This window comes from Macaca nemestrina, chromosome 20, assembly GCF_043159975.1.
Source record: "Macaca nemestrina isolate mMacNem1 chromosome 20, mMacNem.hap1, whole genome shotgun sequence".
NCBI classification, from domain to species: Eukaryota; Metazoa; Chordata; class Mammalia; order Primates; family Cercopithecidae; genus Macaca; species Macaca nemestrina.
This window is the reverse complement of record NC_092144.1, coordinates 62685970-62704410: the sequence shown is the minus strand read 5'-3', so window position 1 is coordinate 62704410 and position 18441 is coordinate 62685970. Positions and strand designations below refer to the sequence as shown.

Sequence of the window (18441 nt, the reverse complement as noted above, 5' to 3'; positions counted from 1 at the left end):
CTCAGCCTCCCGCGTAGCTGGGATTACAGCCATGTGCCACCGTGCCTGGCCGATCTTTCACTGTGGATGTTGTCATCTTTGAAAACCTCACTCATGCTCTGGCAAATCTAGATACTGAATGTCACTTGGTGTGTCAAAGTTCCTAACATTTCTATAACGGGAACCCTGCATTGAGTTTTTAATTGATGTATTGCTTGTATTTTTTCACAAACGTAAGAAATTCATACTGAGAGGGTGTCATGACTTCTTCAAAAAGTGTAATAAAACACAACTGGGAAGACATCATGTGGTGAGAAATCCCTTACTCGGATTTGTCAGAACATTCATTACAATTAAATCCATGCTTTCCCCTCTCTCCTCTTCTCATTTTCTGTGAAGATAAGAACTCGTCCCTTAACCATTTGGTATAAATGTGTTTTCATTTCAGCGTCTATTGACATTCAGGGATGTGGTCATAGAAATCTCAGGATGAGTGGAAATGCCTGGACCCTTCTCAGAGGAGTTTATACAGAGACGTGATGCTGGAGAATTATAGGAACCTGGTCTCCCTGGGTGAGGATAACTTCCCTGCTGGGGATGTGCCCTTGTGTGTCTTTGTATTTTCTCTTGTTGCCTCTTGGGAGCCCCATCGTTCTCTGACTAAAATGGAAGCGATATTGATTTTGAAATGAAAAGCTTCATGAGGTAGCACCTGGACTTTCACTGTCCCCTTTGTTTAGACGTTCTGCGTTCTTTGTGATAGCTCATTGGGGGTTCCAGAACTAAAGTAGGCATAAAACGTTATGGCAGGCTGGGCACGGTTAAAAAAAAAATTTTGTAACCTGTAAAAACTACTCCTTCTCCACTAGAACTTTTTGTTATTTATGTCGGAATTATTTCTGTATATGTTGCATTTCTGTTAACATGTATGTTATGTGCATGTTGCATTCTGTACAATGTTTTTCATGTCTTTTTATTCTAAATAATATTTTAAAAGTTTAGTTTTGAAGAAAAAGTACATGTATGCCAGTTTTTGTATCTGTCCTTTAATTAATTAATTTATTTATGTATTTATGACATGGAGTTTGTTCTTTTCACCCCGGCTGAAGTACAATGGTGCAACAGTGGCTCACTGCAACCTTTGCCTCTTGGCTTAAAGAGATTTTTGTGCCTCGGCCTCCTGAGTAACTGGGACTACAGGCGCAGGCCACCACACCTAGCTAATTTTTGTAACCTTTTCTTATCTTCCCTGTGCTATGATTATTTGACAATACGGAATTTCCATTGATTTTGGTTACCCTTACATGAGCTTGTTGTGGATTATTTATAAATATAGTATATTGCGTGGTCCTTTAGCATTTACTTGTCTACAGTAAATATGCTATAAATATGAAGAATATATATTTTTCTCTTCAGTGATGTGACAGTGGTAAGTTTTTTGCAAACTGTTATATAATTTAGGGTCACAGTGGAAAAATACTCCTTACTTTAGGGTTATACATGTCTGTGTCCTGTCAGTGTTTTGTGATGATATTAGAAATAGGCTTCCATAGAAATGATTTGAAGTACATGGAATCACCCTTTATTTATTAAAGAATCTTACTTCTTTTGATGAAAATATCCATAACCTTTTTCTTTACCCTAACAACAAAATGTAGTTGAAGTAGCTGTCAGGCCTCTGAGCCCAAGCTAAGCCATCATATCCCCTGTGACCTGTGTGTGTACATCCAGATGGCCTGAAGTAACTGAAGAATCACAAAAGAAGTGAAAATGGCCGGGCGCGGTGGCTCAAGCCTGTAATCCCAGCACTTTGGGAGGCCGAGGCGGGCGGATCACAAGGTCAGGAGATCGAGACCACAGTGAAACCCCGTCTCTACTAAAAATACAAAAAATTAGCCGGGCGCGGTGGCGGGCGCCTGTAGTCCCAGCTACTCCGGAGGCTGAGGCAGGAGAATGGCGGGAACCCGGGAGGCGGAGCTTGCAGTGAGCCGAGATCGCGCCACTGCACTCCAGCCTGGGCAACAGCGTGAGACTCCGTCTCAAAAAAAAAAAAAAAAAAAAAAAAAGAAGTGAAAATGGCCTGTTCCTGTCTTAACTGATGACATTACCTTATGAAACTCCTTCTCTTGGCTCGAAACCTCCCCCACTGAGCACCTTGTGACTCCCACTCCTGCCTACCAGAGAACTGCCCCCTTTGACTGCAATTCTCCATTACCTGCCCAAACCCTACAAAATGGCCCCACTCCTATCTTCCTTCGCCGACTCTCTTTTCGGACTCAGCCCACCTGCACTCAGGTGATTAAAAAGCTTTATTGCTCACACGAAGCCTGTTTGGTGGTCTCTTCACACAGATGCGAGTGAAAGTAGCCTATTCCATTATCCTTCCTTATGTCATCTGATAAAATGGTGAGCTGTAAGCTTCTAAGTAAATGTCCCCGTCAAGTCCCTCTGGTCCATAGTATTCTCTGCAGATGTGGAAGGATGGGCTGGATTGACTTGGAACCTTGGTTTAGCAGAGCCCATATGTTCATGAAGAAAACATTTGCTCCAATCTCATTTTTACAGCTGCCTCTTTTTCAGTGTTTTAAACATTTGTAGCTATGTGTTCACACTTGTGTATATTTTGAATGTATTTCTGTGATTTTCTGAGAGTGAGTAATTACATGTTTGGCATTGATGTCATCAGAACCTTAGATCGTGAAAGAAGTTGCTTTTGCTCAGGTATATAAAAGACAGTCCGGGAACTTTGCTTTTTACTTGTTTCTTTGTGAGATAGAGTGTCACCCTGTCACCCAGGCTGGAATGCAGTGGCACAGTCTTGGATCACTGCAACCTCTGCCTCCCATGCTCAAGTAATCTTGCATCAGCCTCCCAAGTAGCTGGGACCACAGAGGTGTACCATGACACCTGGCTCAATTTTGTATTTTTGGTAGAGATGGGGTTTCACCATGTTGCCCATGTTGGTCTCAAACTTCTCAGCTCAAATGACCTGCCTGCAACAACTTCCCAAAGTGCTGGGATTACTCGGCTGAGCCCCCACTCCTGGCTGGTGTTGGAATTTTCTAGAGGAGGAAGACCAAGGCAGCCTATTGGGCCTTCCAGGCCATCACATGGGAATCAGCCACACCTCCTTCCTCCTCACCTCAGAGCTTCTCAGGATAACTTGGGGAAATGTCTCCCGCCGTGAACCTCAGTGAGCCCACTTGTAACATAGAGGTGAGGAATACGACCAGGAAAGCTCAGTCAGAGTGACACTGACCCCTGAAATGACTGACAAAATACAGTGTGTGGCTTTTCTTCCCCAGAGGGTAAAGCTCAGTTTGTTTGTTTGTTTGTTTGTTTGTTTGTTTGTTTTTGAGACCGAGTCTCACTCTGTCTCCCAGGCTGGAGTGCAGTGGTGAGATCTTGGCTCACTGCAACATCCACCTCCCGGGTTCAAGTGATTTTCCTGCCTCAGTCTCTCCAGTAGCTGGGATCAGAGTTGGCTTTCAATATTCTTTTGGGTTGTGGGAGAAAAATGTTTGCAGACCTTCTCCCTATGGATCTGTGCCCCCAAGACCTCTCTGACGTCATCGCCTGCCTGTGCCCTCCTTTCTTCCACTGCTCCACCCACAGGGGCCGCTTTCCTTTGCCTGGGGCTGAGGTTGCTCCTGACTCAGGGCCTTCACTTGAGCTGTCCCTCTGCCTAGGACTCTCTGTTCCCTCAGCTGCAAGTGACAAGCATCCTTTCTTCCCTAGGTGTTTGTTCTGGAATCACCTTCTCTGTGGAAACCTTTGTGATCTCACACAGCCCCCTCATTTGACATTGCAGCTGTGAACCCAGGACTTCTCAGACAGATCTCTGTTAATTTAGAAAGTTTACTTTGCCAAGGCTGAGGACACACCCGTGGCACAGCCTCAGGAAGCCCTGACGACATGTGCCCAAGGTGGGCGGAGCAGAGCTTAATTTTACACATTTTAGGGAGACATGAGACATCAATCAATATATGTAGTAAGTACATTGGTTTGGTCTGGGAAGTTGGGACAACTTTAACCAAAGCCAGGGAGACTTGAAGCAGGGAGGGGGCTCCCAGGTCACAGAGAAGTGAGGCACAGATGTTTAGACATGAGTCAAAAAATCATGGCTAAAATGGGATATGTACCAGGAAAGGGACTAGGAAAAAAATGAAAATGGCATTAAAGTCCCAATTGAGGCTGAGGGAAATCAAGAAAGAAAAGGAATAGGGTATCCTTTTTAGGGGCAGCCACTGTAGGGTTTCCTAAACCCATTCCATTAACTTGGAAAGCAGAAAAACCACTACGGGTAAATCAATGGACTCTACCAAAACAAAAACTGGCGGCTTTACATTTATTAGCAAAGGAACAATTAGAAAAGGGACATATTGAGCCTTCATTCTCACTTTGGAATTCTCGTGTGTTTGTAATTCAGAAAAAATCCGGCAGATGCCGTATGTTAACTAATTTAAGAGACGTCAATGCCTTAATTCAACCCAGGGGGCCTCTCCAACACGGGTTGCCCTCTCCGGCCATGATCCCAAAATTATAACTGATCTGAAAGATTGCTTTTTTACCATTCCTCTGGCGGAGCAGAATTTTGAAAAATTTGCCTTTACTACGCCAGCCATAAATAATAAAGAACCAGCCACCAGGTTTCAGTGGAAAGTGTTGCCTCAGGGAATGATAATAGTCCAACTATTTGTCAGATTTTCATAGGTCGAGCTCTTCAACCAGTTAGAGACAAGTTTTCAGACTGTTATAGCATTCATTATGTTGGTGATATTTTGTGTGCTGCAGAAACGAGGGATAAATTAATTGACTGTTACACATTTATGGAAGCAGAGGCTGCCAACGCAGGACTGACAATAGCATCTGATAAGATTCAAACCTCTACTCCTTTTCATTATTTAGGGATGCAGATAGAAAATAGAAAAATTAAGCCACCAAAAAAAAAAATAGAAATAAGAAAAGACACATTAAAAACATTAAATGACTTTCAAAAATTGCTAGGAGATATTAATTGGATTTGGCCTACTCTAGGCATTCCTACTTATGCCAGGTCGAATTTGTTCTCTATCTTAAGAGGAGACCCAGACTTAAATGGTAAAAGAATATTAACCCCAGAGGCAACAAAAGAAATTAAATTAGTGGAAGAAAAAATTCAGTCAGCACAAGCAAATAGAATGGATCCCTTAGTCCCCCACTAACTTTTGATTTTTGCTACTGCACATTCTCCGACAGGCACCATTTTTCAGTATACTGATCTTGTGGAGTGGTCATTCCTTCCTCACAGTACAATTAAGACTTTTACATTGTACTTGGATCAAAGAGCTACATTAATTGGTCAGGCAAGATTACAAATAATAAAATTGTGTGGAAATGACCCAGGCAAGATCATTGTTCCTTTAAACAAGGAACAGGTTAGACAAGCCTTTATCAATTCTGGTGCATGGCAGACTGATCTTGCTGATTTTGTGGGAATTATTGATAATCATTACCCAAAAACAAAGATCTTCCAGTTTTTAAAATTGACTACTTGGATTTTACCTAAAATTACCAGACATAAACCTTTAGAAAATGCTCTGACTGTTTACTGATGGTTCCAGCAATGGAAAAGCAGCTTACACAGGGCCAAAAGAGCGAGTCATCAAAACTCAGTATCAATGGACTCAAAGAGCAGAGTTGGTCACAGTCACTACAGAGTTACAAGATTTTAATCAACCTATTAATATTATATCAGATTCTGCATATGTAGTACAGGCTACAAGGGATGTTGAGACAGCTCTAATTAAATATAGCATGGATGATCAGTGAAACCAGCTGTTCAATTTATTACAACAACTGTAAAAAAGGAAATTTCCCATTTTATATTACTCATATTCAAGCACACACTAATTTACCAGGGCCTTTAGCTAAAGCAAATTAACAAGCTGACTTACTGGCATCCTCTGCATTCATAAAAGCACAAGAACTTCATGCTTTGATTCATGTAAATGCAGCAGGATTAAAAACAATTTGATGTCACATGGAAACAGGCAAAAAATATTGTACAACATTGAACCCAGTGTCAAGTCCTACAGCTGTCCACTCAAAAGGCAGGAGTCAGTCCCAGAGGTCTGTGTCCTAATGCTTTATGGCAAATGGATGTCACGCATGTACCTTCATTTGGAAGATTATCATGTGTCCATGTAACACTTGATACTTATTCACATGTCATATGGGCAACCTGCCAGACAGGAGAAAGCACTTTCCATGTTAAAAAACATTTATTATGGCCGGGCACGGTGGCTCAAGCCTGTAATCCCAGCACTTTGGGAGGCCGAGACGGGCGGATCACGAGGTCAGGAGATCGAGACTATCCTGGCTAATATGGTGAAACTCCGTCTCTACTAAAAAATACAAAAAAACTAGCCGGGCGAGGTGGCCGGCGCCTGTTGTCCCAGCTACTCAGGAGGCTGAGGCAGGAGAATGGCGTAAACCCGGGAGGCGGAGCTTGCAGTGAGCTGAGGTCCGGCCACTGCACTCCAGCCTGGGCCACAGAGCCAGACTCCGTCTCAAAAAAAAAAAAAAAACATTTATTATCTTGTTTTGCTGTAATGGGAGTTCCAGAATAAAATTAAAACCGACAACAAACCAGGATACTGTAGTAGAGCTTTCCAAAAATACTTAAATCAGTGGAAAATTACAAATACAACAGAAATTCCCTATAATTCCCAAAGACAGGCCATAGTTGAAAGAACTAATAGAACATTCAAAATGCAGTTAGTTCAACAAAAAGAAGGGGGAGACATTAAGGAGTGTACCACTTCTCAGATGAAACTTAATCTAGCACTCTATACTTTAAATTTTTCAAACATTTATGGAAATCAGACTACCGTAGGGAGACCCCCTGAAACTATTGCTATGGAATAAAAGATGAAATGTTCATGATTGTTGTAAATACAAAATTGCATGCCTGATTGTGTAAAGACATTGCCAGGTTGGACTGCCAGAATGAGCCAAGAGCTTGTGATGTGTTCCCCCTGCAGAGAGCCTGTGAATGAATGTGCAGTCAGGGAGGTTTCACATCACCAAGATTCCTATCCCTGAAAAGCAGACGTTCATAGCTCTGGGAATGGAATGCGACCCTTGTGGAATGCACCTATAAATGGACACATGAGGGGCGCCTGTCCATATGGATAAGATAGGGCTATAAACGTCCTCATCTTGCCACGGCTCTTCTAGGCCTCTTTAGGGTTAAGGCATACTCCCTTCTGAGAATTTCTGGCCTAACTAGTTGTCTAGATTCATGTCCTGTTTCTATGGATTGTTTGTAACCAGCTTTTGCTGCAAGTGTTACTGCTGATTAATATCTAGCTAATTAAGGTTAGGTTATGGAAAGGTTATGGAAAGACTGTGTTTCTGTTTTAAGGCTCTGTTAGAAATTACTGATGCACACACACACTATATTGTGAATTCTTCCCTCTGTATACTGTACTTCTGCAGACAGATGTTATGTTAAAGAATTACTTCATCCCCATGTGACCATCTCACCTCATAATCAAATGACCCTAAATCCCTCACTAACCTACCCCCACCTCACTAAACTTAATAATAAATGCTGGCATACCCAGTGCATTGTTGGCACTGCGGCACCAGAAGGCGGTGACGCCCCTGGACCCAGCTTTCACTATCTTGTGTGTGTCTGTTGTTTCTCGACCTGCCAATCTGCCTGGGAACAAAGAGAGAGCCCCGTTCCATTGTGGGCTGCTGGCCAGATCCTGCAGTATCTCGTGCTCCACGTAGCCTTCTTTGTTCCTCGGCTCAGTGCACTCTGAGTGTGGGTTCATGATGACTAGTCTTCAGTCTCGACGGTAAGGTCTCTGGGTACACTTTTTCCGACTCTCCCCTCTTTTCAGGTTTGTCGATCAGTATTATTCCAGGGTTATTATGGTACAATCACAGTCTAAACACCAGGCTTATCTGTCTTTTATTAAACTTCTTCTTCAACAGGGTAGAATCAAGGCTGATTCCAATAACCTTATTCTCTTATTTCAGACTATTGAAAAGCATTGTCCTTGGTTCCGTGACAAAGGTTCTATGGGCCTGTTAGACTGGGATAGAGTTGGCGCCACTCTCCACCAACTCATGAGAGATGGTGTTTTACTTCCTATTTCTGTTTGGACGGACTGGGCTCTTATTCATGTTGCTTTACTTCCTTTTCAGTCTGGTGATCCTCTTCAACTGCCGCAAGTTAATGCGGATGGTGAACCACTCCCTTTACCTCGGGTAGCTGACCCCCCTACTATCCTCCTCCTGATGATGAGGGAGAATTCGATCTCTCCTTGTTTTCTCCCCAAGGAGAGGAACCTGGTGATCATCCCCTCCCTCCACCCCTCCACCTCCTATCTTGGAACCTGTATATGTTAACTCTTCTACTAAGCCGTTGCCCCCTCTGACAGAGGAGGACGTGTGGCATTCATCTGAATGGCCTGTTTCTCATTCCTCTTGTCCTTTTGGACTCTCCCCTCTTCTAAGCCTACTGTTTGTTTCAACGCTCCGGGACCCCTTCTTTCGGAGGCTTGGAATCCTGCTTCCTGCCAATCCACGTCCCGGCGCCCTCGCTCTCCTTCTCTTCTTTCCTCTGCCCCTGCTAGACCTGTCTGCTCTTCTATTCAGGAGGCGATGGGTAGTTCTAGGGCTTCTGGTGGTTTGCATGCCTGGCAGTTCCGCATAGCCGTAGCCCCTAAGTCTGAGAGTGCAGGAGGTGGGGCAAAGGTACTGCTAAAGGCCGGCGACATTTTGAACCTTTCTTTTTTTTTTTTTTTTTTTTGAGGCGGAGTCTCGCTCTGTCGCCCAGGCTGGAGTGCAGTAGCGCGATCTCGGCTCACTGCAAGCTCCGCCTCCCGGGTTCCCGCCATTCTCCTGCCTCAGCCCCCCGAGTAGCTGGGACTACAGGCGCCGCCACCACGCCCGGCTAATTTTTTTTGTATTTTTAGTGGAGACGGGGTTTCATTGTGTTAGCCAGGATGGTCTCGATCTCCTGACCTCGTGATCCGCCCGTCTCGGCCTCCCAAAGTGCTGGGATTACAGGCTTGAGCCACCGCGCCCGGCCTCATTTTGAACCTTTCTCTTTGCAAATCCTTAAAGATTTTAAAGCTGCTTGTGATCAGTATGGACCTAATTCTCCTTATGTTAAAACTGTTCTATATTCTCTTACTACTGAACAACAGCTTGTTCCTACGATTGGAATTTCCTAGCTCGTGCTTCTCTTACCCCTTCTCAATTCCCACAATTTAAGACATGGTGATCAGAAGAGGCCATGATTCAAGCTTCTATAAATTCTGAAAATGGGACTGAAGGCTCTTGTGATATGCTTATGGGTTCTAGTGATTTGTGGAATACTCCTGCTCGACAATTGGAATATGATCAACGTATTTTAACTCAGGTTACTCAAGTGTGTTTATGAGCATGGGAACGTATTCAAGATGCAGGCAAGGCCCCTTTACCTTTTAGTGCTATTAAACAAGGTCCTTCTGAACCCTATCCTGATTTTGTGACTCGACTCACAGATGCTGCTGTAAAGGCTATTTCTGATACTAGAGCAAGAGATGTGGTTATCCAACTTACAGCGTTTGAAAATGCTAACACTGAGTGTCAGGCTGTCATACGACCTAAGACTCAAAACGTACCTGATGATGGCATAATTCCTTCCTACATTAGAGCCTGTGATGGTATTGGTTCTGAAACTCATAAAACTGTGCCCGTGGCTCAAGCCATGACTTCGTCCTTAAAAGCGGCTGCTGTTATTCCTAATGTTCCTACAACGGGTGTGCCCAATACTTTTCCTGGTACTTGCTATAAATGTGGGGGAGTAGGACACTTTAAAAAATCTTGTCCTTTACTTAATGCTAATCCCCAACAACCTACTCCACTAACTCCAAATTTACAGAAAGCACCTGCTACTACTTGCCCACGATGTAAAAAAGGTAAACGTTGGATGAATTCTTGTCGATCTAAATTTGATATTAGTGGTAATCTGTTGCCTCCTTTAAACGTGGCCAACACTGTTTCTAATCCCATTTCTTTTCAGGGAAACTGGGGGAGGGGCCAGCCTTGAGCCCCGATTGGGATTTCGGGGTCTGGTTTCTCCCTCTCTGTGGCTACCTCTATAACTGCACCAGCAATGCCGCAGGCTCAAGTACAAACAGTGCCACAGGCATTACCTCAACTTCAATACCCACAACCCAGTGCGAATTACCCCCTCCTCTTGTCCCAGTACAATGCCTGTCCGCCTCCACCACAGGAGGGGGCTCAATAGATTTATGTAGTACTTTCCCTCTGTCTTTACTCCCTGAAGAACAACCCGTCCTTGCTCCTGCTGGAGTTAAAGGGCCTTTACCTAAAGGTCATATTGGCTTAATTCTTGGCAGAGCTTCATTAACCTTAAAAGGTGTAGTTATTCATACTGGCGTTATCCATGCCAACACTACAGATGAAATTTGTTTGGTTATTTCTACCAAATCTCCCATTTTCATTGAACCAGAACGCATTGCTCAATTACTACTTGTCCCTGCACTGTGCCCCTCCGCAGACTCTGCTACTCGCACAGGAGCATAGGAAATACCTTTAAACAAAACAAAGCTGCTTATTGGGTTAATGCTATTTCTTCTCTTCATCCCACCTGTACTATTAAAATTTCCCAAAAAAGTTTGAAGGTTTAGTCGACACTGGGGCTGATGTTTCTGTAATCGCTGCTAATCAGTGGCCTTCCTCTCGGCCAAAACAGCCCTCTTCAACTAATTTAGTGGGAGTTGGAACGTCATCTGCTGTATACCAATTGGCACTATTCAACCTTTTATCACTCCGATTCCCATAAGTTCATAGGGACGTGATTTACTGCAACAATGGGGAGCTGAAATATCTATCCCTTTATCAAATTATAGTGAAGCTAGCAAAAACATAATGTATAAAGTGAATTTTGTTCCTGGAAAAGGATTGGGAGTTAACGGAGAGGGAATTAAAGAGCCCTTGGAACCCTCCCCAAAACTTAATAAATCAGGACTTGGATACCCTTTATAGGTGCGGTCACTGCTGCGCCTCCCCCACCAATCCCTTTACAATGGATGTGTGCGTCACCTGTTTGGGTAGAGCAGTGGCCGCTCTCCAAATACAAGTTGGAGGCTTTAATTGAAATTGTTAATGATTTACTACAAGCAAACACTATCGAGCCCTCCTTGTCTCCATGGAACTTGCCTGTGTTTGTTGTACAAAAAAAGTCAGGAAAATGGAGGATGGTAACAGACTTAAGAGCTGTTAATGCAGTTATTAAACCTACGGAGGCATTACAACCTGGTATGTCCTCCCCCTCCATGATTCCTAAGGAATGGCCTTTAATTATCATTGACCTTAAGGAGTGCTGTTTTCATATTCCTTTAGACAAGTCAGACTGTGAAAATTTGCTTTCACTATACCTTCCATGAGCAATTCAGCTCCCGCAGCTAGATATCGATGGAAAGTTTTACCTCAAGGAATGATTAACAGTCCTACTATTTGTCAGTTGTTTGTTGGTACTGTGTTACAACCTATCCAATAGACTTAAAAATAATTACATTCTTCGTTATGTGGATGATATACTGATTGCTGCCCCCACTAAAGATGAATTAATTCAATGTTTTACCTCTTTAAAATTAGCTGTTGCCAATGCAGGACTCCACATTTCTCCTGCTAAAATTCAACAAGCCAATCCAAAGGAGTTGTCTATGCCTCACATACAACTAAACTTGGCATTGCTCACGTTAAATTTTCTCAATATTCCTAAATCCTGTTCTGTTACTGCTGCGTAAAAACATTTTTCTGGTAACTGTCCCACGGTAAACCAAGGAAGGGAAGTGTGGTGGAAAGACGTTCAATCTAATATATGGTCAAAATATTCTATTTTAACCTGGGGAAGAGGCTATGCTTATGTTTCCCCAGGTGAACATCAATCTCCTGCTTGGATTCCTGCTAGACACCTGAAATTGCGTCCTGAAAATGCATGCAACAACAAGACAGATAAATTTGCTGAAAAAGAGCCACAGCAGAAAGCAACTAACACATCCCATCGTCAAAAAGAAGAAAATGACCACGCTAACTCCTTGACAACAGATAATCCCCTCAGCCATCCTGAACAACTTGTCTCCAGCGATCCAGGTCCAGCTCAACCTCTGCCTCCTCCTGATGATACTGATCTTACTACCCTCTGTCACTCCACAGACTGTTAAAAACCATACATATTGAGCCTATATTCCTTTTCCTCCTCTTATTCGAGCCATGACATGGATGGACGTTCCTATGGAGGTCTATGTTAATGATTGTATTTGGATGCCTGGTTCTGTAGATGACTGTTGTCCTGCCCAACCCTCAGAAGAAGGAACCCCTTTCAGTATCACTTTAGGTTGTAGGTATCCACCTTTGTGCCTGGGACCCTAATGGATGTCTCTCATTAGATATTCAAACTTGGGCAGTCACACTACTCTCTGGTCACTCTGTCCCTCCTTTAGGACACTTGGTATCAGGGCTCTCAGTAAAACCTCTAAGACAGATCAAAACAGGAATTGCTGATTATATTCACACATCCCAATATAAACTTTTAGGATCTACGTGTCCTCTCAACTTGTCTTCAAATGCTGACAAAGTAATATGGAAGGATTGTGTTAGTCCAGAAGAAACTGTGTTATTTAATTCTTCTCACCACACCATTGTTGATTGGTCTCCTAAAGGTCATATGACTAATGATTGCTTTCAGGGTCACAGAGATTGTCAACATTTTCTCTATGATATTACCTATCAAAAAAGCAGTGACAACCCTCCCCTATTATATCGTAGATTTAACTCCTGTTTTCCTTTTAAGTGGAAAGGGGCAGGGGTTGCCCTTCCAAAGTCAAGGTTCATTGTTCCCCACTTAGGACCTGAACATTCAGAATTATGGAGATTAACCATAGCTATGACTGGTATGAGAGTTTGGGCTGGAGAAAGTGTTATAAGTAAATACACCTTGTCACCTCGAAAACTAAGACAACAGATTGATTTACACTACTATTTCCACACAGCCAAAAATATCACTATGGCCATCCTCAAAAGGTCAATTCAAAGATGGGATAGTAAAGATTATGAGGACTTATACCCCCCTGTTGCTAATGTCCCCCCACCACCTCTCATAAAACCTATTCCCTCCAATCCACATTCACAAAAAAGAGTGCCATCCCAAAATACATATACTATCTATATGGAGTCTAACAAAAAAATGCCACTGAAAAGTTGTGTTAAACCATCATATATGTTATTAGTAGGAAATATGCATATTAGTTCAAAAACCAACATAATTATCTGTGTTAATTGTTACTTGTATACTTGTATTGACTCATCCTTTAATCAATATCATAGTATTTTAATAGTTGGAGCCAGAGGGGGCCGGGCGCGGTGGCTCAAGCCTGTAATCCCAGCACTTTGGGAGGCCGAGACGGGTGGATCACGAGGTCAGGAGATCGAGACCATCCTGGCGAACACCGTGAAACCCCGTCTCTACTAAAAAATACAAAAAACTAGCCGGGCGAGGTGGCGGGCGCCTGTAGTCCCAGCTACTCGGGGGGCTGAGGCAGGAGAATGGCGTAAACCTGGGAGGCGGAGCTTGCAGTGAGCTGAGATCCGGCCACTGCACTCCAGCCCGGGCTACAGAGCGAGACTCTGTCTCAAAAAAAAAAAAAAATAGTTGGAGCCAGAGAAGGTATTTGGCTCCCTGTAGTCTTACATAGGCCTTGAGAATCTTCCCCTTCTATCCATGTTATTATTAATATTCTACAGAAATTTCTTAAAAGGAGTAAACAATTTATTTTTACATTAATTGCAGTAATAATGGGCTTGATTGCTGTTACTGCGACTGCTGCTTCTGCTGGAGTTGCATGACATCAATCTATTCAAACTGCTCATTTTGTGGATAAATGGCAAAAAATTCTACTCGGATGTGGAATTCTCACTCAGGTATTGATCAAAAATTGGCCAATCAAATTAATGATCTAAGACAAACTGTTATATGGATGGGATACAGAATTATGAGTTTAGAACATAGATTACAAATGCAACGTGATTGGAATACTTCTGATTTTTGTATAACTCCTTCCAATATGAGTCTGTTCACAATTGGGAATTAGTGAAACGCCATTTACAAGGAAGTGAAGATAATTTAAGTTTAGACATAAGCAGGCTAAAACAACAGATTTTTGAGGCCTCTCAAGCACACTTAACTGCTTTATCCGGTGCTGAAGCTTTAGACGGTATCTCTGAGGGGTTATCTAATCTCAACCCCGTTCAATGGGTAAAATCTTTGGGAGGATCCACTATCGTTAATTTTGTTCTGTGCATAATTTGTGCCATTGGTTTATTGTTCATGTGTAAAATTGGAAAAAAAAAATCTTCAATCCAGTTGTAATGAGTGCCAAGCTATGATTGCTATGGCTCATTTAAATCAGAGAAAAGGGGGTGATATAGGGAGACCCCCTGAAACTATTGCTATGGAATAAAAGATGAAATGCTTCTGATTTATTGTAAATACAAAATTGCATGCAGGACTGTGTAAAGACAATGCCAGGTTGGACTGCCAGAATGAGCCAACAGTGCCTGATGTCCTTCCCCCTGCAGAGAGCCTATGAATGGATGTGCAGTCAGGGAGGTTTCACATCACCAAGATTCCTATCCCAGAAAAGCAGATGTTCATAGCTCTGGGAATGGAATGCGACCCTTGTGGAATGTGCCTATAAATGGACACATGAGGGGCTCCTGTCCATATGGATAAGATAGGGCTATAAACGTCCTCATCTTGCCACGGCTCTTCTAGGCCTCTTTAGGGTTAAGGCATACTCCCTTCTGAGAATTTCTGGTCTAACCGGTTGTCTAGATTCACGTCCTGTTTATATGGATTGTTTGTAACCAGCTTTTGCTGCAAGTGTTACTGCTGATTAATATCTAGCTAATCATAGGTTATGGAAAGAGTGTGTTTCTATTTCGAGGCTCTGTTAGAAATTACTGATGTACACACACTATATTGTAAATTCTTACCTCTGTACACTGTACTTCTGCAGACAGATGTTATGTTAAAGAATTACTTCATCCCCATGTGACCATCTCACCTCGTAATCAAATGACCCTAAATCCCTCACTAACCTACCCCCACCTCACTAAACTTAATAATAAATGCTGGTATATCCAGTGCATTGGTGGCACTGTGGGACTAGAGGTGGTGACCCCCTGGACCCAGCTTTCACTATCTTGTGTGTGTCCATTACTTCTCAAACTGCTGATCCACCTGGGAACAAAGAAAGAGCCCCGTGGCATTGCAGGTTGCTGGCCAGATCCTGCAACAGACTACGACCTCTGCAGAACAACATCTTACTGGTAAAAAGAACAGCCCACATGATGGAAAACTGATCTGGTGGAAAGACAATAAACATAAGACATGGGAAGTAGGGAAGGTGGTAACGTCGGAGAGAGGTTTTGCTTGTGTTTCACCAGAAGAAAATCAGCTTCCTGTTGGGATACCCACTGGAAATTTGAAGTTCTACAGTGAATCCATCGGAGATGCAAAGAAAAGCGCCTCCACGGAGATGGAGACACCGCCATCGAGCACCATCGACTCACAAGATGAACAAAATGGTGATGTCAGAGGAACAGATGAAGTTGCCATCCACCAAGAAAGTGGAGCCCCAACTTGGGTGCAATTAAAGAAGCTGACACAGTTAGCTAAAAAAAAGCCTAGAGAACACAAAAGTGACACAAACCCCAGAGGATATGCTGCTTGCAGCTTTGATGATTGTATCAGTGGTGGTCAGTCTCCCCATGCCTGCAGGACCAGCTGCAGCTAATTATACCTACCAAGCCTATGTGCCTTTCCCGCCCTTAATTCGGGCCGTCACATGGATGGATAATCCTATTGAAGTGTATGTCAATAATAGTGTTGGGTACCTGGCCCCACAGATGACTGTTGCTCTGCTAAACCTGAGGAAGAAGGAATGATGATAAATTTTTCCACTGGGTATCGTTATCCTCCTATTTGCCTAGGGAGAGCACCAGGATGTTTAAAGTCTGCAATCCAAAATTGGTTGGTAGAAGCACCTACTGTCAGCACCACCAGTAGATTTACTTATCACACGGTAAGTGGAATGTCACTCAGGCCACAGGTAAATTATTTACAGGACTTTTCTCATCAAAGATCATTAAAATTTAGGCCAAAGGAAAGCCTTGCCACAAAGAAATTCCCAAAGGATCAAAAGGCACAGAAGTTGTAGTTGGAGAAGAATGTGTGGCTGATAGTGCGGTGATATTACAAAACAATGAATTCGGAACTATTAGAGATTGGGCACCCCGAGGTCAATTCTACTACAATTGCACAGGACAAACTCAATCATGCCCCAGTACATGATTGAGAGACGAAAGGAAGGCACGTGGATCCCTGTGTCCATGGACCCACCGTCGGAGGCCTTGCCATCCATCCATATTTTGTCTGAAGATTTAAAAGACATTTTAAATAGATCCAAAAGATTCATTTTTACTTGAATTGCAATTATTATGGGATTAATTGCAGTCACAGCTATGGCTGCTGTGGCAGGAGTTGCATTGCACTCTTCTGTTCAGACAGTAAACTTTGTTAACGATGGGCAAAAGAATTCTAAGAGATTGTGGAATTCACAATCCGGTATTGATCAAAAATTGGCAAATCAAATTAATGATCTTAGACAAACTGTCATTTAGATGGGAGATAAGCTCATGAGCTTAGAACATCCTTTTCAGTTACAGTGTGACTGGAATATGTCAGATTTTTGCATTACACTCCGAGTTTATAATGAGTCTGAGCATCACTGGGACATAATTAGACGCCATCTACAAGGAAGAGAAGATAATCTCACTTTAGACATTTCCAAATTAAAAGAATAAATTTTTGAAGCATCAAAAGCCCATTTAAATTTGGTAGCAGGAACTGAGGCAATTGCGGGAGTTGCTGATGGCCTCACAAATTTTAACCCTGTCACGTGGGTTAAGACCATCGGAAGTTCTACTATTGTAAATTTCATATTAATCCTTGTGTGCCTGTTCTGTCTGTTGTTAGTCTGCAGGTGTACCCAGCAGCTCCGAAGAGACAGCGACCACTGAGAACCGGCCATGATGACGATGGCGGTTTTGTCGAAAAGACAAGGGGGAAATGTGGGGAAAAGAGAGATCAGACTGTTACTGTGTCTATGTAGAAACCTTAACGTCTCTATTTGGGAAGGCTGATCCCATTTCTTTGGAGTTGATGTTTCCAGGTGGCTTTCTTCAAGCGTTGTGTTCATTAACTCTATACTTAATCATATAGTTTAAATTTTATTGTTTACTGCTGATATCAGTTTCTGTGGTATTGTAGGAGCCTCACCAGAGAGGGCACCTGTCGCCATGTTGTAAAACTCACACTTGTCTAAAAGACATGGGTTAGGGTTTTTCCCCCTCCCTCAAGATGAAGCTAGTTAGCTGACACAGGTGGTCACCTCCATTACCAGGTAGAGCCAGGATGAACTACGTGTGAGCAAGGGTGTTGTCAAGTCCTCTTCCCTGAGGACTGATTAGTGTTTATCTTGAAAACATGTATTTAATGGGTTGTACAGAACAGTGAAGTTTCTGTCTTTTCAACCTCTTAGCTGTTTGCCTCGATTTCCCATCACATTCTGGTCTAAGGCTTATGCATTAATAAAATGGTTTTCATTTCTTTCTCTGTTATCGTCATGGAGATGATTTCTCATTTGGGAGAACAGTTTTTAGTTTTCAATTATACTTTTAACATTTAAAAAGCGAAGTAAAGCGTATTTCTTGGGCCAGGCATGTTGGCTCACGCCTGTAATCCCGGCACTTTGGGAGGTCGAGACAGGTAAATAACTTGAAGTGAGGAGTTTGATACCGGCCTGGTCAACATGGTGAAACCCTGTCTCTAACAAAAATACAAAAATTAGCCGGGCATAGTGGCGCGGGCCTTTAAGGCCAGCTGCTCCCGAGGCTGAGGCAGGAGAATCGCTTGAACCCAGGAGGCAGAGGCTGCATTGAGTCGAGATCTCGCCACTGGACTCCAGCCTGGGCGACAGAGAAATACTCTGTCTCAAAAGAAACAAACAAACAAACAAAACAAAACAAAACAAAACAGAAAAAGCAAAAAGGAAATAATAATTAAAAAAAGAAAGTAATCGATCTCTTCGACAAATGTGCCAGGACAACTAAGTGGTTATCCACATGGAAAAGAATAATGGTGGATCCCTTTGTCACACCATCAAAAATTTTATTTAAAAAAGTTGTGTGTTTTTTTTTTTTTTTTTTTTAAAGAGAGAGAGACGAGGAAGGTAGACCTGCGGTAGTAGGTGTCACTTGTCGCCCAGGCTGGGTAGGAACCTCAGGCTCAGCGATTCTCCCGCCGCTGCTTCCTGAGTAGCTGGG

The 18441-nt window shown here is 42.9% G+C and overlaps 2 protein-coding genes across 2 annotated transcripts in view; both read left to right on the top strand.

The window, feature by feature from the left end:
* LOC105497042 (zinc finger protein 600) overlaps window positions 1-12239 on the top strand; it is a 46519-nt gene extending 34280 nt beyond the window's left edge. The window contains exons 5-6 of the mRNA XM_071086085.1: window positions 428-3905; window positions 11932-12239. The gene's annotated coding sequence lies outside the window, so the exon portion shown is untranslated. The remainder of the gene's footprint in view (window positions 1-427; window positions 3906-11931) is intronic.
* Window positions 7807-17712, top strand: LOC139360498 (endogenous retrovirus group K member 19 Rec protein-like). Its single transcript, XM_071087879.1, has 5 exons — window positions 7807-7829; window positions 7875-7886; window positions 8182-8244; window positions 15546-15684; window positions 17093-17712. Exons 1-5 carry the CDS (start codon window positions 7807-7809, stop codon window positions 17147-17149), a joined length of 294 nt encoding a protein of 97 aa, XP_070943980.1. The 3' UTR covers window positions 17150-17712.
* Window positions 17713-18441: the final 729 nt, after the last annotated feature.